At 43.9% G+C, this 25,019-nt stretch overlaps 2 protein-coding genes across 9 annotated transcripts in view; both read left to right on the top strand.

The window, feature by feature from the left end:
* Positions 1-13,413, top strand: part of si:ch211-266o15.1 (zinc finger MYM-type protein 4) — a 30,006-nt gene extending 16,593 nt beyond the window's left edge. For 6 of the 8 annotated variants that reach the window (XM_090221090.1, XM_036962670.2, XM_090221092.1 and 3 more), the window contains 14 exons: positions 515-675; positions 961-1,123; positions 1,277-1,393; positions 1,511-1,702; positions 2,108-2,253; positions 2,519-2,642; positions 2,901-3,086; positions 4,272-4,366; positions 5,722-5,878; positions 6,013-6,167; positions 11,613-11,727; positions 11,853-12,095; positions 12,282-12,405; positions 12,601-13,413. In XM_090221090.1, coding sequence (XP_090077216.1) covers positions 515-675; positions 961-1,123; positions 1,277-1,393; positions 1,511-1,702; positions 2,108-2,253; positions 2,519-2,642; positions 2,901-3,086; positions 4,272-4,366; positions 5,722-5,878; positions 6,013-6,167; positions 11,613-11,727; positions 11,853-12,095; positions 12,282-12,405; positions 12,601-12,823 — 2,201 coding nt within the window. In that variant the 3' untranslated portion in view covers positions 12,824-13,413. The remainder of the gene's footprint in view (positions 1-514; positions 676-960; positions 1,124-1,276; positions 1,394-1,510; positions 1,703-2,107; positions 2,254-2,518; positions 2,643-2,900; positions 3,087-4,271; positions 4,367-5,721; positions 5,879-6,012; positions 6,168-11,612; positions 11,728-11,852; positions 12,096-12,281; positions 12,406-12,600) is intronic. The other 2 variants (XM_036962671.2, XM_090221089.1) reach the window with 1 other exon arrangement.
* A 412-nt stretch (positions 13,414-13,825) lies between these two features.
* LOC149972131 (uncharacterized) lies at positions 13,826-19,236 on the top strand. The gene has a single exon (XM_090221093.1). It carries the CDS (start codon positions 14,925-14,927, stop codon positions 17,913-17,915), a length of 2,991 nt encoding a protein of 996 aa, XP_090077219.1. The 5' UTR covers positions 13,826-14,924; the 3' UTR covers positions 17,916-19,236.
* The last annotated feature ends 5,783 nt before the right edge of the window (positions 19,237-25,019 follow it).

The raw sequence follows: 25,019 nt of genomic DNA, 5'->3' as shown, positions 1-25,019 counted from the left end.
GCTGCTTCAGTAGGGCTCCAGATGATAATGCATATTGCTAATAGCACATCTGATAATATAGACCATGCATAGGCTATATGCATGGTCCAATATGTTAAAATCATTTTTACCGATATGTTTTTGGGTTCATTTCTGGAGGTGGAAATTATATTTTATGATGTCAGCATTTTTATTTTCATTCATTTTGGAATTGAAGGTCCTTTTATGTATATCAAAATTGTCCCCAGGAGGACCCCACACCCCCTAAGCAAGGGGACTGGAGTTGGTCAAACTCACAGTTTAATGCATGGACAAAATGATCCTCTTTCCCTAAAATCATGATGATCATGACTTTCTTACATGAGAGGGGAGGTTAACGTGGCCCCAGACCATCCATTCTGATATCGACTTAAGTTTCAGTCATTGGATGTATTTATTTTCAACCCGTCTTTCACGTAGTCCTTTTCTCTCATCACGTACACCAACTAACCTCATCATATTTATCTCTTTGTGTGTGTCTGTGTGACTGTAACAGGCTGTAATCTGCTCTTCAAGCACGACATGAAGGGGCCATGGCGGACGTGTGCCTACTGTGCCAACATCAGCCCCAATATGATCCACAACCACTTTGGTGGCAAGATGCAGGAGTTCTGCAGTGAGGCGTGCATGTCAAATTACACTGTTCTTTTCTATGAGGTCAGAGCTAAAATCATCTTTATGCATGTTGACCTCTGGGTTGTATGTAGCAATCATCTTAGAGTAGGAGTGCCTATTTAGGATCAGTTTTACATGGACAGCAGGGACCTGATCCTAGATTAGCACTCCTACTCTGAGACGTTTTCTAAATTCAGGCCCTGGTCTCTCACTCTCTTGATTTGATCACAACCACTTCCTGGTTTGATAACTGGGAGCTGTCTATTTAGTCCACAAATGGTTGAAGTCCTTTGAATTGCTGACCTGTTTGTTGTCATTCCCTCCCAGATGGCTAAGTGTGAGTGCTGCAGACGTCAAGGGAAGATGAAAGAGCAACTGAAGTGTTTTGGGGCTGTGAAGCTGTTCTGTACCTTGGAGTGTGTCATTCAGTACTGCTATCAGACCTTCCAACAGCACCCTTGGACTAGCAATGGCACCACTGCTACACAGGGTACTACTAAATTATTTACTCAATTAAATTCCTCTTGAAAACGACTACCTTGTTGTCTGACGTATTGCTACATTTCCTTTTTAATGACAGATTTAGGCATAATACTCAACATGTCTCTCATCCCTGCCCTTCTTTCTCTTTCTCCCGCTAAAGGTCCATCCCAAACTCCATTCCCCTTCTCCAAGCCAGCTCCTGTCATTGCTGATGTTGTATCGTTGGCCACCTCTCCTGCTGACCAGCCCCATACTACGGCTGCCACTGCCTTGACTGGTAGCTAGCAAACTCATCTAGAACACTGTGGAACACCAAGCATGGTTAAGACATTGTGAAGACGAGGTCTAGTAATATACGCTTTGGAGATAAGACTGTTTTTTGTTTTGCTTGCAGGAGCTCTTCCGACGTCTAACTCTCATGGCAAGAGCCTGGGCGATGCGAGCACCCAGACGGAAGCCATGAGGATCTCAGCCCGCCGGAGGATCATGAAGAACAAGGCCATCATCTGTAAACCCCTCATGCTGGACCAGCAGACCAGCTGCCAGATTCAGACGCAGACCACAGAGAAATCCATGACATTAACGGGTACAAAAAACACCATGCAATTCTAATCATTTGCAACTTTTTAAAAACACACATATATATATATATATATATATGCAAATGCAACCAGGTAGTCGTGTGTGTGTGTGTATATATATATATATATATATAATATATATGTGTATATATATATATATATATATATATATATATATATATATATATATATATATATATATATATATATATATATACTTTTATTTTTCACAACAAACCAGCCCCGTCCATGAAGTTCTAATAATGTGTTCATTACATTTCTTTGGCCTCGCCCTGCCGCTGAATTTGTAAATCATACCTTGCACTACATGTACATAGTGGGTTTAAAGGTTTAGTATTGACATCTGTTCATCATCCTCTCTCTCGTTGTTGATGTTATTGTTGTTTTAGGGTTCGCAGAGACTGGGTTCACGTACACAGAGAACGGGGAGAAAGTGCGGGTGATTGTGATGCCTGTTCCTGTGCCAGTCTTCATCCCAGTGCCTATGAGCTTGTACAGCCAGTACACTCCTGTGCCCATGGGTATCCCTGTGCCTGTACGTCTGCTCTGTGTCCTCTCCTCATGCCTACATCCACTTTCTATTTATATGCCTCAGAGTAGATACTTTATTTTCCAACGGGAATTACCAGGAAGTACCCATCCCTGATGTCCTTAACACTCACAGGCCCCCACAAACACCCTCATGTCTTGGATTGATATACTTCTGAGAACCCCACCATGTTTCATGGTGCATTCTTTTAATGGTCTGTTAACTTGGCTGGTTAAACCATATTGTTCTGTTCTTTGTGCCCCCTGTCCAGGTGCCAGTGCCCATGGTAATACCTCCCTCGTTAAGCCGTTCAGAGCTCAAGGACAGAAAAGACAATGTTCCATCTCAGACCATGGCCGAGGAGGAGGAGAAAGACAAACCTGTCTCCCATGGAGGTGAAGAGAATAGTTTTTACTCTGAGCTATGTATCGTGTATGAGAACGCTACTGTATCTTTATTGTTGCTTGGCACACCAGCTTGAACAGGTCTCTCTTGCAAAATACATGTTACCTCCATAATGAGATGAACCTGTATTAATAGATAGGCATTGTGTTTGAAAAGCAACTTTTTAAATGAAAATCTCTCTGTGGTGGAGGCTCTTACTGATTGCTTACATAGCATGTTGTCTGTCTGTCTGTGGTGTTTATCCACAGATCAAGGCAGCGCCTACAGTGGGGACCTGGAGTCGGAGGCCGTGTCCACCCCCCACAGCTGGGGTGGAGAGGACGAGTCCACCTCCACATCCAACCCCCAGAGAGGGGCAGAGAAGCCTTCAGAGCACCCCAGCACAGCTCCCTCCTCCCCTCAACTTTTGGACCTGGAGGCTGACTACCCCCCTGGTGAGAAAGGCTCTGAGAAAGTCAACATGCATTTATGTTCCCAGACATTATTTATACAGTTAAGTCAGTTAAGAACAAATTCTTATTTGCAATGATGAACTTGCAAATTCCCACATATCACATCTGTGTCATCTGTATAAGTGTCCTTATAAACTGGGTGGTTTGAGCCCTGAATACTGATTGGCTGACAGCCGTGGTATATCAGACCGTATACCAAGGGTTTGACAGAACATTTCCCCCCCCCAGTCCTTATTGCATAATTATACAACGGGTAGGTCTAATTCTGGATGCTGATTGGTTAAAACCACTTTCTAGACGGTCTATTCCACAAGTTACCACGGCTAAAGCTTGATCTCAGCTGTAAAAAGCATCTAGATATTTTCTTTTAGACTAGCATTTGGTTTTCAATAGAGGGGATTTGTATAAACCTTGCAACATTGTTTCAATATTGAAATTCGTTCTCCAACTGTCCCATTGTAATGAACGTGTAGTGGTTAGGACGAGACAGGCAGGCAGCTTTTGTCAGCCAGTCGAGATCATGAATCATCATTTTTATGGATATATGCAAAGAAATGTCAGTAGAAAACAGGTCAAATGAAACTAAATGCAGCTAGTTTGCTGTCTTTCCAGCTTCAGATTTAAGTGATTGTGTTAGCTGTGTTGTTGGCTAGCTCATCAGAGCAACAGTGTCCTGATGAGAAAGCACATTTTCTATGCCAAGAGAAATCACGCATCATTAGCTCATTGTTATGGAAGTTTCCAAACAAATACAAATGCGCTTACTTTACTGTTATTCTGGCTGCACTGTTCGACGTGACTGTAAGTTAGCCGTAGTTGGCTAGCTAGCAAGCAAGGGATAACCGGACCGATAGAACGAACAACCAGCCAGGTTGGGTAGCAACCCTAGATGTGTGTCAGGGCTATATCTCGGGGAAGGATGAACTAGTGTGACTAAATTAATCTAAATATAACGTTTTAAATTAAAATATGTCAGTTATTATTTGAGCATGTTGGTAACCTGCATGAAACTGATAATGCACTCAAAGCCAGTGTTTGGAGGATATATTTGCACGGTTTGCTGGCCCTCGACTTCGTTTCGGGCCTAACAACACCCGTACCAATATATCCCCTAAACATCGGCTTCTCGGGCATTATCACTTAAATGTGTATTCCATGCTGTTTCAGATTTGTTTGATCCTGCTGCAGTGAAGGGGCAGAGACTGACTGTAAAGATTAGAAGACGTAAGAGACCCAGAGATGGCTTCCCTCCCAATAAACGGGTATGTCAATGATATAGGGTACGTCCCAAATGGTACCCGATTTCCTTTTTATAGTGCACTAGTTTTTGACTAACAGTAGTGTTCTATAAAGGGGGTGTCATATAGGGTGTCATTTGAGTGCAACATAGTCTACTGGTCACATGGGCTAGGTGATAGTTTTATTTATCTGTTATTTTACCAGGTAAGTTGACTGAGAACACACTCTCATTTGCAGCAACGATCTGGGGAATAGTTACAGGGGAGAGGAGGGGGATGAATCAGCCAATTGTAAACTGGGGATTATTATGTGACCGTGATGGTTTGAGGGCCAGATTAGGCTAGTTGAGAACAAGTTCTCATTTACAACTGCGACCTGGCCAAGATAAAGCATAGAAGTGTGAACAGACAACAACACAGAGTTACACATGGAGTAAACAATAAACAAGTCAATAACACAGTAGAAAAAAAGTCTATATACATTGTGTACAAAAGGCATGAGGAGGTAGGCGAATAATTACAATTTAGCAGATTAACACTGGAGTGATAAATGATCAGATGGTCATGTACAGGTAGAGATACTGGTGTGCAAAAGAGCAGAAAAGTACATAAATAAAAACAGTATGGGGATGAGGTAGGTAAATTGGGTGGGCTTTTTACCGATGGACTATGTACAGCTGCAGCGATCGGTTAGCTGCTCAGATAGCAGATGTTTGAAGTTGGTGAGGGAGATAAGTCTCCAACTTCAGCGATTTTTGCAATTCGTTCCAGTCACAGGCAGCAGAGAACTGGAAGGAAAGGCGGCCAAATGAGGTGTTGGCTTTAGGGATGATCAGTGAGATACACCTGCTGGAGCGCGTGCTACGGGTGGGTGTTGCCATCGTGACCAGTGAACTGAGATAAGGCGGAGCTTTACCTAGCATAATTTAGCCAGGACACCGGGGTTAACACCCCTACTCTTACGATAGGATCTTTAACGACCTCAGAGAGTCAGGACACCCATTTAACGTCCCATCCGAAAGACGGCACCCTACACAGGGCAGTGTCCCCAATCACTGCCCTGGGGCATTGGGATATTTTTTAGACCAGAGGGAAGAGTGCCTCCTACTGGCCCTTCAACACCAATTCCAGCAGTAATATAGTAATATAACACTTGTAATAAAGTAGTCATACAGTATAGTAATATAATGGTAACAGAACTAGTTAGTTAGGTAGTATGGCCCCTGTCACATCAGCGCCATTGACTGCAATATGGTTGTATTATTAGATAATTAAACCAAAGATGTTATACAGTAAAAGTAAGTGGTTTCTACTCCTACTACGTTTTTGGTCCAACTGTTTTTCCCTTTCCCTTTCTGTGGGCTCTTTCTGTATTGCAGAGTTGTAAGCGAAGTGGGACTATTGACATGGTGGAGCACACTGTTTCACTCCCTCCTGCCAGATCAAAACTCCATCACAAGTACGGGGTGAAAGCCTGGAAGAATTGGGTCCTGCAGAGGAACAAACAGATTGACTGTGAATTTTCCAAAGATGCCTGTGAGTTCAACCTAACTGTACAGACCATTTTTAGATCTTTGCTTATCATGTAAATGTGTCCATCTTTCTCCCTATGGCAGCTAAATCCATGGTTCCCTGATCTGGTTTTCTGTGTCCATGTGTCACTCTTACAGCAGCTAAATCTATGGTTGTGAAGGAGAACGTGTTGCAGTGTAACTCCTCTGAGCTTAGTTACGGCCTCTGTCATTTCATCAGTGAGGTCCGTCGCCCCAACGGCCAGGCCTACCCTGCTGACAGCATCTTCTACCTTTGTCTGGGCATACAGCAGGTATTGAGCCTCCACGTTACTCCCTAGTATTTTATTTTTATTCAATACTTTATCCAAGATACTTCCAGTTAATCCTTATACCTTATTCCGTACTATGTTATCTGCTACGGTACCACCTTTTCTGTCTGTCAGTGGCCATACTGGTTATAGTGACGTGATGGCAGCTAATGTGACAAATTGACTATTTTTCTTAATGTTTAAACAGCAATTTTTGTTCTCTTTGATTTAGCTTGAAAACAATAAGAAAAATGTATATAATTTCATGTGAATTCACAAATGTAGCTGCACTGCTGCCAGCAATGTTTTTTTGTTTCACTGTGAGTCCTTTTCAGATGGTTAAGCATTGCACCTGTACTCGGTGGGTCCCGACAGATCATTGTGGCGCGGTCGGTCGGTCAGACAGACGACTTTAGGATCAAATATTTTTTTGTCCCGCCGATTATTTGGAAACGGTCGTATATACTAGCCTACCTATTGTATTGAAAGCACATCTTTATCGCATTATTCAAACACTCTTCAGTAGCCTACCTCTCCTCTTCTACTTGGGCGTGTCAGATCAAGTGTGCCTATTGTACAGTGCATTCGGAAAGTATTCAGACCCCTTGACTTTTCCCACATTTTGTTACGTTACAACCTTATTCTAAAATTGATTAAATAGTTGATTTTTTTCGTCATCAATCTACACACAATACCCCATATTGCAAAAAAAAATGTCAGACCCTTTACTCAGTACTTTTTTGAAGCAAATCTCAATTCAACGGCTCAGACACAAGAGGTATGTGGCAGGGTCTACAGTCAATCACGGATTACAAAAAGAAAACCGGCCCCGTCATGGACCAGGATGTCTTGCTCCCAGGCAGACTAAATCACTTTTTTGCCCGCTTTGAGGACAATACAGTGCCACTGACACGGCCCGCAACTAAAACATGCGGACTCTCCTTCACTGCAGCCGACGTGAGGAAAACATTTAAACGTGTTAACCCTCGCAAGGCTGCAGGCCCAGACGGAATCCCCAGCCGCGCCCTCAGAGCATGCGCAGACCAGCTGGCTGGTGTGTTTACGGACATATTCAATCAATCCCTATCCCAGTCTGTTGTTCCCACATGCTTCAAGAGGGCCACCATTGTTCCTGTTCCCAAGAAAGCTAAGGTAACTGAGCTAAACGACTACCGCCCCGTAGCACTCACTTCCGTCATCATGAAGTGCTTTGAGAGACTAGTCAAGGACCATATCACCTCCACCCTACCCTCCACCCTAGACCCACTCCAATTTGCTTACCGCCCAAATAGGTCCACAGACGATGCAATCTCAACCACACTGCCCTAACCCATCTGGACAAGAGGAATACCTATGTGAGAATGCTGTTCATCGACTACAGCTCGGCATTTAACACCATAGTGCCCTCCAAGCTCGTCATCAAGCTCGAGACCCTGGGTCTCAACCCCGCCCTGTGCAACTGGGTACTGGACTTCCTGACGGGCCACCCCCAGGTGGTGAGGGTAGGCAACAACATTTCCACCCCGCTGATCCTCAACACTGGGGCCCCACAAGGGTGCGTTCTGAGCCCTCTCCTGTACTCCCTGTTCACCCACGACTGCGTGGCCACGCACGCCTCCAACTCAATCATCAAGTTTGCGGACGACACAACAGTGGTAGGCTTGATTACCAACAACGACGAGAAGGCCTACAGGGAGGAGGTGAGGGCCCTTGGAGTGTGGTGTCAGGAAAATAACCTCACACTCAACGTCAACAAAACTAAGGAGATGATTGTGGACTTCAGGAAACAGCAGAGGGAACACCCCCCTATCCACATCGATGGAACAGTAGTGGAGAGGGTAGTAAGTTTTAAGTTCCTCGGCGTACACATCACAGACAAACTGAATTGGTTCACCCACACAGACAGCATCGTGAAGAAGGCTCAGCAGCGCCTCTTCAACCTCAGGAGGCTGAAGAAATTTGTCTTGTCACCAAAAGCACTCACAAACTTCTACAGATGCACAATCGAGAGCATCCTGTCGGGCTGTATCACCGCCTGGTACGGCAACTGCTCCGCCCACAACCGTAAGGCTCTCCAGAGGGTAGTGAGGTCTGCACAACGCATCACCCGGGGCAAACTACCTGCCCTCCAGGACACCTACACCACCCGATGTCACAGGAAGGCCATAAAGATCATCAAGGACAACAACCACCCGAGCCACTGCCTGTTCACCCCGCTATCATCCAGAAGGCAAAGCTGGGACCGAGAGACTGAAAAACAGCTTCTATCTCAAGGCCATCAGACTGTTAAACAGCCACCACTAACATTGAGTGTCTGCTGCCGCCAACACACTGACTCAACTCCAGCCACTTTAATAATGGGAATTGATGGGAAATGATGTAAAATATATCACTAGCCACTTTAAACAATGCTACCTAATTTAATGTTTACATACCCTACATTATTCATCTCATATGTATACGTATATACTGTACTCTATATCATCTACTGCATCTTTATGTAATACATGTATCACTAGCCACTTTAACTATGCCACTTTGTTTACATACTCATCTCATATGTATATACTGCACTCAATACCATCTACTGTATCTTGCTTATGCCGCTCTGTACCATCACTCATTCATATATCTTTATGTACATATTCTTTATCCCTTTACACTTGTGTCTATAAGGTAGTAGTTTTGGAATTGTTAGCTAGATTACTTGTTGGTTATTACTGCATTGTCGGAACTAGAAGCACAAGCATTTCGCTACACTCGCATTAACATCTGCTAACCATGTGTATGTGACAAATCAAATTTGATTTGGGGAGTTTCTCCCGTTCTTCTTTGCAAATCCTCTCCAACTCAGTCAGGTTGGATCGGAAGCGTTGCTGCACAGCTTTTTTCATGTCTCTCCGGAGATGTTAGATCGGGTTCAAGTCGGGGCTCTGGCTGGGCCCTTCAAGAACATGTCTTGTCGCAAAGCCACTCCCACTCCCTTGGCTGTGTGCTTAGGGTCAATTTCCTGTTGGAAGGTGAACCTTCACCCCAGTCTGAGGTCCTGAGAGCTCTGGAGCAGGTTTTCATCAAGGATCTCTCTGTACTTTGCTCCGTTCATCTTTCCCTCAATCCTAACTAGTCCCCCTGCCGCTGAAAAACATTCCCCCATCATGCTTCACCGTAGGGATGGTGCCAGGTTTCTTCCAGACATGATGCTTGGCAGTTATTGGTTTCATCAGACCAGAGAATCTTGTTTCTCATGGTTTGAGAGTCCTTTAGGTGCCCTTTGGCAAACTCCAATCGGGCTGTTGTGCCTTTTTACTTAGGAGTCGTTTCCGTCTGGCCACTCTACCATAAAGACCCGATTTGGTGGAGTGCTGCAGAGATGGTTGAGGAAGCTTCTCCCATCTCCACAGACAAACTCTGGAGCTCTGTCAGAGTGACCATCAGGTTCTTGGTCACCTCCCTGACCAAGGCCCTTCTCCCCTGATTGCTCAGTTTGGCCGGGCGTCCAGCTCTAGGTAGATTCATGATGGTTCCAAACGTCTTCCATTTAAGAATGATGGAGGCCACTGTGTTCTTGTGGACCTTCAATGCTGCAGAAATGTTTTGGTACCTTTCCCCAGTTCTGTGCCTCGGCATAATACAGTCTTGGAGCTTTACGGACAATTCCTTTGACCTCATGGCTTTGTTTTTGCTCTGACATGCACTGTCAACTGTAGGACCTTATATAGACAGGTGTGTGCCTTTCCAAATCATGTCCAATCAGTTGAATTTACCACAAGTGGACTCCAATCAAGTTGTAGAAACATCTCAAGGATGATCAATGGAAATAGGTTGCACCTGAGCTCAATTTCGACTCATATCAAAGGTTCTGAATACTTATGTAAATAAGGTATTTTTGTTTTTCTATGAATCTGCAAACATTTTGAAAGACCTGTTTTATGCTTTGTCATTATGGGGTATTGTGCGTAGATTGAGGAAATGTTTATTTTTAATCCATTGTAGAATAAGGCTGTAAAGTAACAAAATGTGGAAAAGGGGAAGGGTCTGAATACTTTCGGAATGCACTGTGTGGTTTCTCTGAAATAGTATTCATGGGCGGCCAATCATTGCCAGTTATCTTTCCAAGGAAATGTACTTGCTAAATATAATTTGGCTATAGTTTACTTCATTGCCTAGAAGTAAATATTGATCTCCCAACCAAAATCATCCCACTCCTAATAGCTAGGCAGAAAAAATAGAATGTCTCTAATGTCTCTGCATGTCTCTAACTTGGCTCTCTTCAAGCTAGCTTATTGGCTGATTTAGCCCAGTAATACGATAGCTTAATAGAATCTATTTCTTAGGTTATTTTTGTGCATTTTGATATTGCCTATAGGGTGCAAAATTGTCTGGAACCATGGCTGGTAGGTGAGCTGTGTCACATACTCCTAAAATAGCTGTTAAGTCAGAACAGTTCTTGATGTAGAGCGTTGTAGTCGGGACAGAACCAGCAGGTGCAGTATGAAAAGCTGCGGGGGTGGGATGAAGAAATCAGTCCCACGCAAACCTCTTACCTGCACTGCCCTTACTGGGGCTCAATTCCACTTCGCAAACATTTGCAGTTCCTTCTCATTTAACTTCTCAAAGTATTGCCATACAGGTATTTGCTGCTGTCGCTTGCCTTTCTCTCCCATTTTCCCAACTGTTAATGAAGATGGCTTAGTGGTGGAGAGTTGACTCCAAAATAATTGATTTCTCGACTCCAATTTCTGAGTGTCAAGATTCAATATTTTTGGAACGGAGGAGACTGATTAGTTGCCATACTTCCGACAACACAAACACTTGCATCTTCCATAGCGATCTATCAACGGACGGAGGGGGGGCAGGGGCTGTATCACATCCGGCTGTGATTGGGAGTCCCATAGGGCGGCGCACAATTGGCCCACCGTCGTCCGGATTTGGCCGGAGTAGGTCTTAACTGACTTTCCTAGTTAAATAAGTAAATCAAAATATATCGGCAATCAAAAGCTGTATATCGCAATTTCTTGCGTTGCAATGTCTCAACTTCAGTAAAGCAGGACCTATCATCAATGAATAGGCTAGGATATTGAGATGAGCGAGATGCAACACGTTGCCCAGTGTTGCACAGGTTGTTCGCAGCTTGGTAGCTAGGGCACCAAAACAGCGGAGAAGTTGAGCCTCGCGCTTCAAAGCTTTTAGTTGTTGAGGAAATTGACCCACTATGCAGTTTACTTTCTGCGTCTACATAACAAAACGGTTTTCGGTTATGAATTTTTCATTAACATTAAGGATCCAAGTTTTAAATGTTCACACCCCTACTAGTAACATCAGTATTATCTGCACTTTTGCTATAGTAACTACTGCCCCAGGGACATCTATTGTATTTGCCCCTCTGCCAACTATAATTTACAGTACCTAATGCCTCTCTCCCTCACCATCTCTCATTTGTCTCAATAGTATCTATTTGAGAATGGAAGGCTAGAGAATATCTTCACTGATATGCTCTATCATAAGTTCAGCATGGAGATTACTATGATGCTACATTACTGGAGTCCTACCCTGCTGCCCAGCGGTAAGAATGTTTCTAGCCTTCTTCTTCTCTTCTACGCCTGTCCTATCCCTTTAATGTCGTTGGACCATTTGAAACGCATACACAATGATGACACATCCCTCTGTCCCTCCACTGTTTCTCTTTAGGCTACCTGCATTCCCGTGTGGAGGAGGAGTACCTGTGGGACTGTAAACAGCTGGGAGCCTACTCCCCCATCGTGCTGCTCAACACCTTGCTCTTCTTTGGCACCAAGCTGTTCCAGTTCAAGACCATGGGCCAACACAGACGTCTGTCCTTCACCAACTTCACTCGCTGTACCAGGGTCACCAAGAACGGCAAGAGCTCCTTCCTGAGGTTTAGGCCTGGTCAGGATGTGTCAGACCCCCCCGGTGAGTTGAGTTCCAACCTCAATGGTGTTCAAGGCTATCACATTCTATTTTATTTTATTCTACTTTCTTTATCCCATTAGGCGCAATTAAGAAAGGCATTGCCATATCACAAGCAATAACATCCTCCACGAGTTCCATAATGCGTTGTGGGTTGTGAGTTGTTTTCTCTTTTGTGTGCATATCCAGATCTGCTAGCTTTGCCTGCCAAGAGAAGGCTGGATGAAGAGGAAGGTGACATGGAGATGCCTGAGAATACTGAGAACCCACTACGCTGCCCTGTCAGACTCTACGAGTTCTACCTCTCCAAATGGTGAGATTACATAGTACATCTTTATTTCTGTTATATTCCACTCTAATTTTACTGGAGCTATATGACTTGTTTGTGATATTGACAATGTTTTAATGCCTCAATGTTTTGCAGTCTGAAAAACAAAAATTTAGAATATTTCTGGAGTTGCTGCCTTTCGATAATTCTATAATCCTCTTCCTTTGTCTCTACCTGCAGCTCAGAGTCGGTGAAGAATAGACCACACCTGTTCTACTTGCAGCCAGAGCTCTCCTGTCACTCAAATAGCCTGCTGTGGTATTCTCCCCAGCAACTAGAAGGCCCTGCGCTGGAAAGCATGCTCACACGTATCCTGGCAGTACGGGAGGTCCACCTGGATGAGCTTCCACTGCATAATCACTATACTGAAGCCTCCACAGATGATGACGATGACCATTTGTAGTGGGAATAACCTACTCATGGAATGGCACACTATTCCCCATATAGTGCAGTGCAGTACGTTTCAACAGGGCCCATAGGGCTCTGGTCAAAAGTAGTGCACTATATAGGGGTTAGGGTGCCATTTCGGACACGGTCATGGACATGCCGCAAACATGCACAATCATGTAAAGACAATAAGATACTGTCTGACACTTCATTTAGTTTTCCATTACATCTTTGTTCTTAGATTCTAGTTTTAGATGATGAATGGAATTATGGCTCACAAAACATTAAAACCATTCATGTTACATTTGTTTCTGTTTGTTTTTCTAGTTTGTTAATATAGCTGAAAATGTTGTTACTTTCTACCAATCTGCCTTATTCTGAGGGCCCACACAACTAATTCCATAGTCTTGACCATCCAAACTACTAACTAAACCGAGGTGATCACATAATGTTGTACATAGTTTTGTTGTTTTAGTTTTTTGTATGAATCCCTCTGTTGTGGACTTGAATAAGCAACATTTTGCAAAGGACATTTCTGTCTGCTCTGCTGTCTGTTGTCTGAAGTAATTAAAAGAACTTGACTGAGAATACAACTCATAAACCAAATGGAAATGTTCCTTCACTGTGAAAGTGATCATCAGTTAGATTTGTGAATAATGTTATGGTAAATTACCTGTATGAAAATCTGAGTGGAGTTGAAGAGTCGTTCTCATCTGCTTGACTGCATGATTTACTAATTGATGGTTCCAAGGTGGGGTGATGTATCGTGCTTTAGCAGTGCAGAGTATTGTTATTGTACAGCACATGATGTGTTGTTGGACAAATAGAAGAGAGAAGCCACGTTCTCCTTGCATGTGCGAAAGGGCATGAGTGGGAGGGGAGAGGGCACTGTACTGAGAGAAGTGGTACTGGGGGATTGAGTGTGCTGAGCAAAGAAGCGTTTGTGTGGGAGAGAGAGGAGGCAGGTAAAAGAAACTGCAGGCTTTATCCTCATGTATCTCTCAGCCAAGCCAAACACATTGAAAGTGGTTATATAACAGAACATGTTTTGTTTGCTATACCCATTTCTGATTTGTTTCGAATGATGTCATTTCAAGGATATCATTCTGCCAATGTCACATGCATCACCTGTGTGAGCCGGAGATGATGAAGCTGTGACTGTCTTTCTTTTCACCACGTCTTCAGAGCCGTCTGATTTCCCCTGCTGATTCATGTCTGGGGAGGACATCAAAGCCCACAGAGGTCATACCTAAATGGAGTGAAAAGAGGATGGAGAGAAAGAAAAAAGAGAAAGTTTGTCTTTAATAGAAACCTCTGAAGCAGCCTTAGAAACATGGGGGAGGGGAATCTGTGTGAGGGCGAGAGATGGAGAGCGGGTGAGAGAGAAGAGGGGGGTGGCTTGCGTTGGTGTTCAAATAAGAGACCATTTGTCAAATAATCAGTGCCTCTGAGCAGATGGATGATTTACATGGTTTCTTAAACCTTTAGTTTCTTCATTTCAGAAATGATGTATTCTGGAGCGCAGGCAACGAGATGGATTAATCAGCTGCCATGGCAATGACAAGTTTTTGACTCATTTATTGATGGGGACAGTTGAAATTGATGACAGCAGAGACTAGCATGAGGAGAAGGTGATGCGGAGATAGACAAAGGGAAATGCTTTGGAGGTTCTGAATGAACCAACACACAGAGAACAGTGAGTTATGCAGCATCATGTTGAAGTTGTGAGTTATTTTTTTGAAGCTGCAACTCTATTCAACACCTTTGTGAATCTGTTTTTGTGTTGTTGGCTGCAGTTCTGTCAGAGCAAGCGAGCAAAATTGTTCTTGAATATGCCTCTATGACAAAAATAATTTCTCCAAGCTCCTGTACTGGTATTATTGAGCGGAGAGAGAGGCAGTTTTAATAGACTTTACAGATGGCACTCAATCTGAATATTATTTGTAATTAACTATTGCATGATGAAAAGGAATGACCTGACATGCATCATACTCATTTTTAAGTTGTCTCACTGCACTTCTTTTATATCTAGTATATTTCAATTACCATCACTTTTTAGATTACTCTTTTTGGAACATTTACTGACAGTCATTTTTGCTGGTGGTGGATAGAACACCATGGGGAAGCCTCTTAGTCGACCGTGTTGCTTCAGGCAGTGTCCCTGCTGCCTGGAGAAGAGTGTGGACGGGGATGGCTACAATGAGGACGGTTACATCCCCCAGCGCTCCATCTACGACACCATGTGTATCAATGAACAGATTGACCATGGCTCTGCTCAGAGCACCATAACCTCTAGGGGAGGCCAGGACAACAACTTCTCCAGCAACGGCAACCAAGGGGTAGGGGCAGGTGCCTGCGGGGACATGATCACGTTTGAGGCACGATCTACAACTCCCATACCTTCCATGGGTAGGAGGCTAGACGAAAGGGTGATATTTGACCAGCTGAAGCTGGTTGAAGCTGGCCAGAGCAGCCGTTCCGCAGGGGGGTTTGGGGGGAGGTCAGTGTCCCCCAGTGTCTCCTTGATTTCAGCCCCTGGGGGAAATTCCTCCTCCAGTGGCAAGAGACATCAACACCAGCATGACAGCAGCAAGAGAGGGGACAACGGCCAGCGCTCCTGGAAAGTCCTGACACCCCCTAAACATCTTGAGCATCTAGAACTCTCATCTGGAGATGTAATGGAGAAGAATTTCTTAAATCCTCTCTACCTACAACACAGCATGACCTCCCCTCTCATCTCACCCTTCTCTGGGTCACCCCTTTCCTCTGGCTGTCACACCCCTGTGTTCTGCTCCCCAGCCAAACCCCTTCCGTTTCAGTATCAGAGCTTAGTCTTTGAAGAATCACCCCCCTCTCAGCCTCGTCACCCCCCTCCCAAACCCCCTCTCGCCCAGCTCTCTGTCACGGCCCTCCAATGTGTTCAAGAGGATCTCAGAACGATAGGAGGAAGAGACAGAGAAACAGAAAGAAAGAATGTGAAAGGGGGAGAGATTGAGAAAAAAAGGGCGGTATCCCACTCAGTGGGCTCTATGTCTCAAGAGGAGAATGTTGGGGTTTTTGGTTTTGCGCCGAGAACGAAGGCACTGGACTCAGAAATTGACAATGATTCTCCCTTCTCCCCAGAGCCACCCCGTGACACTACCCCCCTCTTGCTCGATCAGATTTCCCCAGGACCTGCCCCTGCTCGTGCTGTGAGCCCCCAGCCTATGGAATCTACCTGGCCTCGCAGGCTGATTGTAAGGAAGAGAACTGTTAGACAAGGTGGTGCAATCCATAACTTTCCTATCCTTCCCCCTCTGCCCTCCCTGGTGGTGCTTAGTGCCATGGAGAAAAAAAATCTTCCCCACCTCACCCCTTTCTCTGAGCACCAGGGTAAATTGGTAGGGTTGATGGGTAGGGTGGGTTACTCCTTGAAGGAGCAACACTTGGAAAATTGGAGGGTCTTCTCTGCGAAAAAAACTCTCCAACAACCAGAGAAGGAAGGGGAAGGAGGGGAGGAGCAAGAATGTAAAAGCAGCATTGGCACTGAGTCAAGTATAAAGGAGGGAGATCCAGAAAGCAAGGAGCAGGAGAGTGGAGCAAGAGGTGGCGGTGCTGAGGGGGAGGAGGTGGAGGAGTGGGACACAGTGCTCGGTATGGTGAACACACTGTGGGACGAAGGCTGGGGGGATGCAGAGTCTTACACTGGCTCACTGAGGCACTGGCCTCTGCTCAAACCCCCTTCTGGGTTTGGAGGATCTCACCCACCCTCTAGTGCTGCTTCTGAACTCTCTCTCCTGGAGCTGGAGAGAAGGGCCAAGGATGTAGAAAGTGAGCTTGTAGCAGAACAATGTCTGACAGATTCTCTGAGAAAGAAAGCTTCACAGCTCACAGCAGAGCAGTCTGTTGTTTCTGGAAGTGTCTCTGAACCTGAGCAGATCAGTACCCAACCCAGCTTGGAACTCCTTACCATGGGGTGCTCAACAGGGACAAAAAATGTCAAGGAAGATGGTTCGCCTGATTTCAACCTGACCTTGGAGTCAGACTCAAGTGGAGTCTTCATGTCGAACCCCAGTCAGACAAGCCAGGAAGACAACGCCTCAGATGGTAGTGACAGACCCTTGACTGAGTCAGACTTGGGGAGCAACACATCTCTGGACGAGGATAAAGACGAGGTTGCATTTAAAGACTGGGGGAGGGAGGAGAGCACCGAGCTTCAGTGGTGCTACCCATCACTCTTAAAGAGCTCCTCTCACTGTGAGGGATATGGAATTGAGGAAGAAGCACCTTTGATGAAAGACACTGAAATGGGTGACATGCAATCCAGCAACAATGAAGGGCCTGATAACTCAGATCTACATGATGGTTTCACCCCTTTAAACCAGGCAGAATTGAAACCGAGGAACAAGAGTGTTAAGATCATATCTGGCACTGACTCCCCACTCCCCTTGTCCCCCTCCAGACATGAGATACCACGGAAGAAGTCAGGCCTGGACAGCAGTGACCTGGATCCATTTGCCACTACAGATAGTTTTGTATACCTGGCTGTGTCTGTGCTCCCTGATGTCTCACTGGCACAGGAGGAGCCCCCCTCTCTCCCCACTGAGTCTACACCCCCAACCTCCCTTTCCAGACCCCTCTGCCCCAACGTTGAGGAGAGTGACTTCCTCTCAACAGATAGCTTTGTGTATCTGGCGGGTCCTGAGTGTCATCTGCTTGCCACAGAAGGCCACTCTTCCTTTATTCGTTGTTCCAAGGGGTCCGACTCCTCCGATGACAGCGGGTCCGGAGTGGACTTTGTGCTCGGCTCCATGGTTGGAGACAGTGACTGGGATTCTGATGAGTCCGAGTCCGGCTCTAAGTCTAAACCAATCAAACAACCGACATGGGATCTGTGGGAGGAATTAGAGCAGGAAGTGTTGTCTGATCTATTCTGTGAGGAAGTGAAACCAGTGACAGAGCCAGTGACAGAGGAAATTACAGTCCCTGTAACCGATCAACAGAGGAAGGTTACCTGGCAGTTCAGGGCTGCTGAAGGTTCCACTCGTCAGACGAGTAAAAAAGACACGTCATCCTCTTCATCTTCCTCTTCATCCTCTTCATACTCCTCAACCCACACAGAGGTGTGAGAGGAGAGACACACTGACTGCGTCTCACATGGCACCCTATTCCCTATATAATTCACTGCTTTTGACCAGGACCTATTGGGAATAGGGTGCCATTTGGGACACAATCAAAGTTTGAGTCTGGTTCATAGTTGTTGATCTCACAGTGATTAAGGCAGCCCGTGACATTCTTTTAATTCAATTATAAATTCGTTTTTAAGGTTTTAAACACCATAACCAATTGATTCAGTCATACGTTTTGGTATTCATGCTTCATTTAAGTAAAGATAGTCATAGTAAATACTACCTTAATAAGCTTAATGAGCTTCATTCTTCATAGATTTCTATTACCATATGAGCAAAATTGAAGAATTCTCCCTCTACAGTTGCTTTATTTAATGTATTTTCTGTTGCATCAAATAAGTTACATATAATTTGTCAAGTTGATTGATATTGAGATACTGTTGGATTTTCATTTACAGTATTTATGTTTCATCTGATTGTTAGACATGCCTACACATTTGCTATATACACTGAGTGTACAAAACATTAGAAACACCTTCCTAATATTGAGTTGCGCATCCAATTTTGACCTACAAGGTGTCGAAAGCATTCCACAGGGATGCGGGCCCGTGTTGATTCCATTGCTTCCCACAGTTGTGTCAAGTTGGCTGGATGTCCTTTGGGGGGTAGACCATTCTTGATACACATGGGAAACTGTTGAGTGTGAAAAACCCAGCAGCGATGCAGTTCTTGATTATTTGTCTTGCCCATTCAGTCTCTGAATGGCACACATACACAATCCATGTCTCAATTGTCTCATGGCTTAATTTAACAAGTGACACCCATAAGGGATCATAGATTTATCCTGGATTCACCTGGTCAGTCTTTGTCATGGAAAGATCAGGTGTTACTGTTTTTCAGTATATTTAATTTATGAAAAGTGTTGATTGGGTCTTGTATAAATGAAAATCATGAGTGAATGTGGTGTATTTTATCATTGGTACATTTCCCAGCGTCGCCCGGGATAGGGCTTGGCCGGAGTAGGCCGTCATTGTAAATAAGAATTTGTTCTTAACTGCCTTGCCTAGTTAAATAAAGGTTAAATATTTTTTTTTTGCCAAATATATAATAAAGTGCTCTGAAATAAATGTTGCATTGTAAAGCTATGAAGATTTCTTGCAGTTAACTATTGATCTACAGTAGCCTACCTTGCCTGGTTATTGATGGTGTATAATACTAAGTGATGCATACACATAAAGGGAGCTATTGTAAAGCTTTTATGTACAACTTGTTGTTGAAATGCATAAATGTGCAAATAAATACCTTGACTTGGTGGCTCTAATGGGGATTCTGTGTCACCTGCATTTTGTCTGTTGGGAAAAGTAAGCCACACATTTATTTTTCTACATTTTTATTTTACCACTGCAAGTGAATACATCCAAGGGCAACACCCCTCTATTGCAGAAATGTAGGGCTCTGTCTGTCTATTTCAGGCAAAATTAATTAGATCATTGTGAACCAGGCCAGTGAGGTGGCAGTGGATGTGATAATGGGGTGGGGGCTGTCATAATTAATAGTTAATTTGTATGTCAGCTATAATTCACATGAGGATCAATACCCACATTATCTGAGACTGACAGACAAACTGTTGTGTTTGTGTATGAGTAGGAGTTCATTGGGTTTGTTTGTGCCATCTTGCCACTCCTTGTCATTCCAAACATTACAAGGAGTGGCAAGGAGTGGCATGATTGCACGAACAGACTAGTATGGAAAGAATTGAAGGCTGGAAAACACTCATCTTTAAACCTTGCTTGAATAAAACAATGCATTTTTAATGTTGAGCGAGCTTTGCACCTTTTCATTGAACAGACTAGTACCCAGGCTAATAGTATACGAATGGCCTTTCATCACAGCCACAGTGTTTGTCTGGGTGACTAACATCTCAATACCATTACTGTCACTCACTCATATGTGACACTGTTCTTTTTTTTGTGTCTTTTTGTTTGAAGAAGGAATCATTGTTACCCCAACCCAAATAAGTGGAACAGTTGACATTGAGCTCTGGCGCATTGAATGACAGAGATGACATCAACCTTTTGTTTGAGCATCTTGAGGGAGGAGACTTCTCCAGTGTAGGTTTGACAGGGCACCACATAAAAAAATACACCTCACATGTTCATGCAATGAGGATCTCTCATAATCATGAATATTGTGGCTTTGGGGTGCTTCAAACACACCAGACGTGGTTATTGCATAATTGATTGATTCTGCTAAAGATTATTATTGAGAATATCTATTCTACAGAGCCTTCAGAATGTATTCACAACCTTTTACTGTTTCCACATTTTGTTGTGCCTGAATTTAAAATGAATTTAATTGAGATTTTTTTGTCACTATACACAATACCCCATAATGTCAAAGTGAAATTATCTTTTTTTTCTTCAAATTAAATAAAAATGAAAAGCTGAAATGTCTTGAGTCAATAAGTATTCAAACCCTTTTTTATGGCAAGTGTAAATAAGTTCAGGAGTCAAATTTGCTTAACAAGTCACATAAGTTCCATGGACTCATGCCATGTGTTTAACATTATTTTTTTTATAACTACCTCATCTCTGTAACCCACACATACGATTATCTGTACGGTCCGGTCCCTCAGTCGAGCAGTACATTTCAAACACAGATTTAGCCACAATGACCTGTTAGGTTTTCCAATGCCTCGCAAAGAAGGGCACCTAGTGGAAGATTGTTTTTAAAGCAGACATTGAATATCCGTTTGAGCGTGGTAAAGTTATTCATTGCACTTTCGATGGTGTATCAATACACCCAGTCACTACAAAGATATTTCTGTATTTCATTTAAAAAAGATCGCAAACATTTCTAAAAACATGTTTTTGCTTTTATTCAGGCTGTAACACAACAACGTGGAAAAAGTCAAGGGGTGTGAATACTTTCTGAAGGCTCTCTATATTAGCCTGGTCCCAGATCTGTTTGTGCTCTTGCCAAGTCCATTGGCATGACAACCCACATGAAAAAATACTATAGTATACTATGGTATACAGTGTATTCGGAATGTGTTCAGACCCCTTGACTTTTCCCACATTTTGTTACATTACAGCCTTATTCTAAAATTGATTAAATGATCAATCTACATCAATCTACACATAATACCACATAATGACAAAGCGAAAACTGGTTTTGAAATTTGTGCAAAGGTATTAAAAACAAAAACAAATACCTCATTTACATAAGTATTCAGACTCTTTGCTATGAGACTAACAATTGAGCTCAGGTGAATCCTGTTCCATTGATCCATCCTTCCTCTGCAACTTGATTGGAGTCCACCTGCCGTGCATTCAATTGATTGGACATGATTTGGAAAGGCACAGACCTGTCTATATAAGGTCCCACGGTTGACAGTGGATGTCAGAGCAAAAACCAAGCCATGAGGTCAAAGGAATTATCTGTAAAGCTCCAAGACTGTATTGTGTCAAGGCACAGATCTGGGGAAGGGTACTAAAAAATGTCTGCAGCATTGAAGGTCCCCAAGAACACAGTGACCTCCATCCTTCTTAAATGGAAGAAGTTTGGAACCACCAAGACTCTTTCTAGAGCTGGCCGCCCGGCCAAACTGACCTATCAGGGGAGAAGGGCCTTGGTCAGGGAGGTGACCAATCTACACATAATACACATGGTCACTCTGACATAGCTCCAGAGTTCCTCTGTGAAGATGGGAGAACCTTCCAGAAGGACAACCATCTCTGCAGCACAATGGCTTCCTTCTGTCCGCGGTGGAGTGGCCAGACGGAAGCCATTCCTCAATAAAAGGCACATGACAGCCCGCTTGGAGTTTGCCCAAAGGCACCTAAAGGACTCTCAGACCATAAGAAGCAAGATTCTCTGTTCTGTTGAAACCAAGATTGAACTCTTTGGCCTGAATGCCAAGCTTCACGTCTGGATGAAACCTGGCACGATCCCTGCGGTCATGCGGTGGCAGTATGATACTGTGGGTATGTTTTTCAGCGGCAGGGACTGAGAGACTAGTCAGGATCGAAGGAAAGATGAACGGAGCAAAGTACAGAGAGATCCTTGATGAAAAACCTGCTCCAGAGTGCTCAGGACCTCAGACTGGGCTGAAGGTTCACCTTCCAACAGGACAACAACCCTAAGCACACAGCCAAGACAAAGCAGGAGTGGCTTCGGGACAAGTCTCCGGCCTTTGAAGGCTCACTTGAGACACTGTGCGCATCACCCCATAGCACGGTGCCTGACCAGTCACATGCTCGCCACGGTAAGCACGGGGAGTTGACTCAGGTCTGAATACGGACTCTGCCACACTCCCCGTGTGCCCCCCAAAAACTTTTGGGGGAGTGGCCTCCCAGTCTTTGGTGCCGGCCGTAACCCTGTGTAAACCTGGGCCCTCTTTCTCGCTGCCTCCACCATCCTCTCTGCTATCAGCTGCTCCCACGGCAGGCGATCCACCAGGATCTCCTCCCATGTCCAGGATCCTTTGCCATTTAGGATGTCCTCCCATGTCCAGTCCTCCTGAACACGCTGCTCCTCCTTACCACACTGCTTGGTCCGTTTGTGGTGGGAAGTTCTGTCACGGCCGTTGAAAGAACTGGACCAAGGTGTAGCGTGGTGAGTGTACATATTATTTTATTTAGAAAAGACGCCAAACAAATCAATAAACACAACAAAAACAAACAGTGACGCTAAAGGCTATGTGCCATAAACAAAGTCAATCTCCCACAAAGACAGGTGGGAAAGGGCTACCTAAGTATGGTTCTCAATCAGAGACAACGATAGACAGCTGTCCCTGATTGAGAACCCTACCTGGCCAAAATATAGAAATACAAATAATAGAACATAGAATACTCGCCCCAAATCACACCCTGACCAAACCAAATAGAGACATAAAAAGGATCTCTAAGGTCAGGGCGTGACAGTGGTAAAAGAAAACTGTAGTACACACCATAGTAATTCATGTAGTGTTTTTTTGTGGATTGTTGTATACTGCAGTAATCACTGTTTTTGTGGACTGTACTATACTGTAGTATTTACTGTAGTGTTTTAGTGGACACTACTGTAGCATTTACTATAGTGTTTTTATTTTATTATAATTGACATAGAAGTGGAGGCTTTCTCCTTCTGGAAACCTATTGGAGAAATACTAAAAGAGCACATTTTCCATAACCTCTAGGTAGGTAGGCCTGAACAGATAGTTCAGAACTGATGTGGTTTTCTATAAACTTGTGGGTAGGTCTGAACAGATCGTTCAGAGCTTCTTCTCTTTCAATAAACTGTAGGGAACACAATATATGGTCTATACTTGGAATTTAGGATTCTCAATTTTGTGTGGCAAAAATTGCGATTTGGAGCCGGGGAATGGGTAGGGAATATGCAAATTAAATACTGTAGTATTTACTATTATCATTAGAGAATAAAGAAATGAACATTTTTCATATTTAACATGTTTATTTTCTCACTCAATTTTTTGAAGGAGTATGTGGGGGTGCATGCTGTGTGCTTGTTTCTACAGTGTGATACGTAGCCAGCTAGGACACTGCATGAGTGGGTGTAGCCGAGTGGGTGAATCATGCAGTAGAATATCTGCCAGGTGCTACACTTGTTGAATCGACATTGTTTCCACATCGTTTCAATGAAATAACGTTGAACCAACGTGTAATAGACGTCTGTGCCCAGTGGGATCAGACCATACTAGAATGAGGGACAATAAGCAGTGTGAGCCATGGCAACGAGAGAGCACTAAAGGAAATTGTTATTGTAGTTAGATGACAGAGGGAAGAATAGAGTGAGGGAGAGGGTGTGTTGATAATGGAGAAATGGAATTGTAGGAGGGAAGTACAAGTAAAAGGCTAACAGGTGTCACTTATGTAACGTTAAGGCAGGCAATGTGCTGTGCTGTGGATGGAGTGTGCTATTTTAAAAGGCGTTGTAGCTGAGAGAGAGAGACCGTGTGGGCTGAGGCTTTAGAACGCAGACGGGATATAGTGAGAGAGAGAGAGAGAGAGAATTTCAGAAAAGGGAGAGCTTTTGAATTGATCTGTTTAATAATTTTTGTTGTAGCTTTTGAACCGTGCAAAGATTGTTGTGACCTTTTGAATTGTATAAAGGTTGTTGCCTTTTTATCGTGTAAAGCATACTGCAGGAAAAGGGGTTTTGAATTGTCTGTGGTGGCGATGCAAATTCCTTTTTGTTGAAGAGTGAGAGGTGATTTCATTTGCATGGCGTTCTGAGTGAGTGAGGTGAACGTTGCACATTTGAGAAATGAAAGCACTTTATGTACCCACAGTAGTCCCCCCATTTGAAGATGTCATACGTATTTGGACAAATTCACTTAAAGTGAATTCAAGCATTCAAGCATATTCATTGCACACTATAACTACATCAAGCTTGTGACAAGAAACGTGTTGAATGCATTTCCAGGACCGGATTAAGAAATCATAGGCCCCGGGGTTACAAAACCTTCTATATATACCGTGTATATGTTTAGGGCCCCCACGCAACAAGATGTAGCCTATATTTGGCGCACATGCTGCCCAAACTGCAGCCTTCCTGACACTTTATGTTGGTGTTTCCTTAATTTAATTAATTTTAATGAATTACATTTATTTTGTGCTTGTGATAAAAACATGTATTTATAAAGCCCTTCTTACATCAGCTGATGTCACAAAGTGCTGTACAGAAACCCAGCCTAAAACCTCAAGCAGCAAGCAATGCAGGTGTAGAAGCACAGTGACTAGGAAAAACTCCCTAGAAAGGCCAGAACCTAGGAAGAAACCTAGAGAGGAACCAGGCTATGAGGGGTGGCCTCTTCTGGCTGTGTCGGGTGGAGATTATAACAGAACATGGCCAAGATGTTCAAATGCTCATAGATGACCAGCAGGGTCAAATAATAATAATCACAGTGGTTGTAGAGGGTGCAACAGGTCATAGCCGATCATTCAGAGTATCTCTACCGCTCTAGAGAGTTGAAAACAGCATGTCTGGGACAGGTACCATGTCCGGTGAACAGGTCAGGGTTCCATAGCCGCAGGCAGAAGAGTTGAAACTGGAGAAGCAGCACGACCAGGTGGACTGGGGACAGCAAGGAGTCATCAGGCC

This window comes from Oncorhynchus mykiss, chromosome 25 (genome assembly GCF_057628025.1).
Source record: "Oncorhynchus mykiss isolate SJ-2025 chromosome 25, ASM5762802v1, whole genome shotgun sequence".
Taxonomy (NCBI): domain Eukaryota; kingdom Metazoa; phylum Chordata; class Actinopteri; order Salmoniformes; family Salmonidae; genus Oncorhynchus; species Oncorhynchus mykiss.
The sequence above is the reverse complement of the archived record's forward strand: the minus strand, read 5'-3'. Positions and strand labels throughout refer to the sequence as shown.

Bases quoted from the DNA above. Each gene is read 5' to 3' on its own strand.
- LOC149972131 (XM_090221093.1), top strand. From the start codon at position 14,925: ATGGGGAAGCCTCTTAGTCGACCGTGTTGCTTCAGGCAGTGTCCCTGC.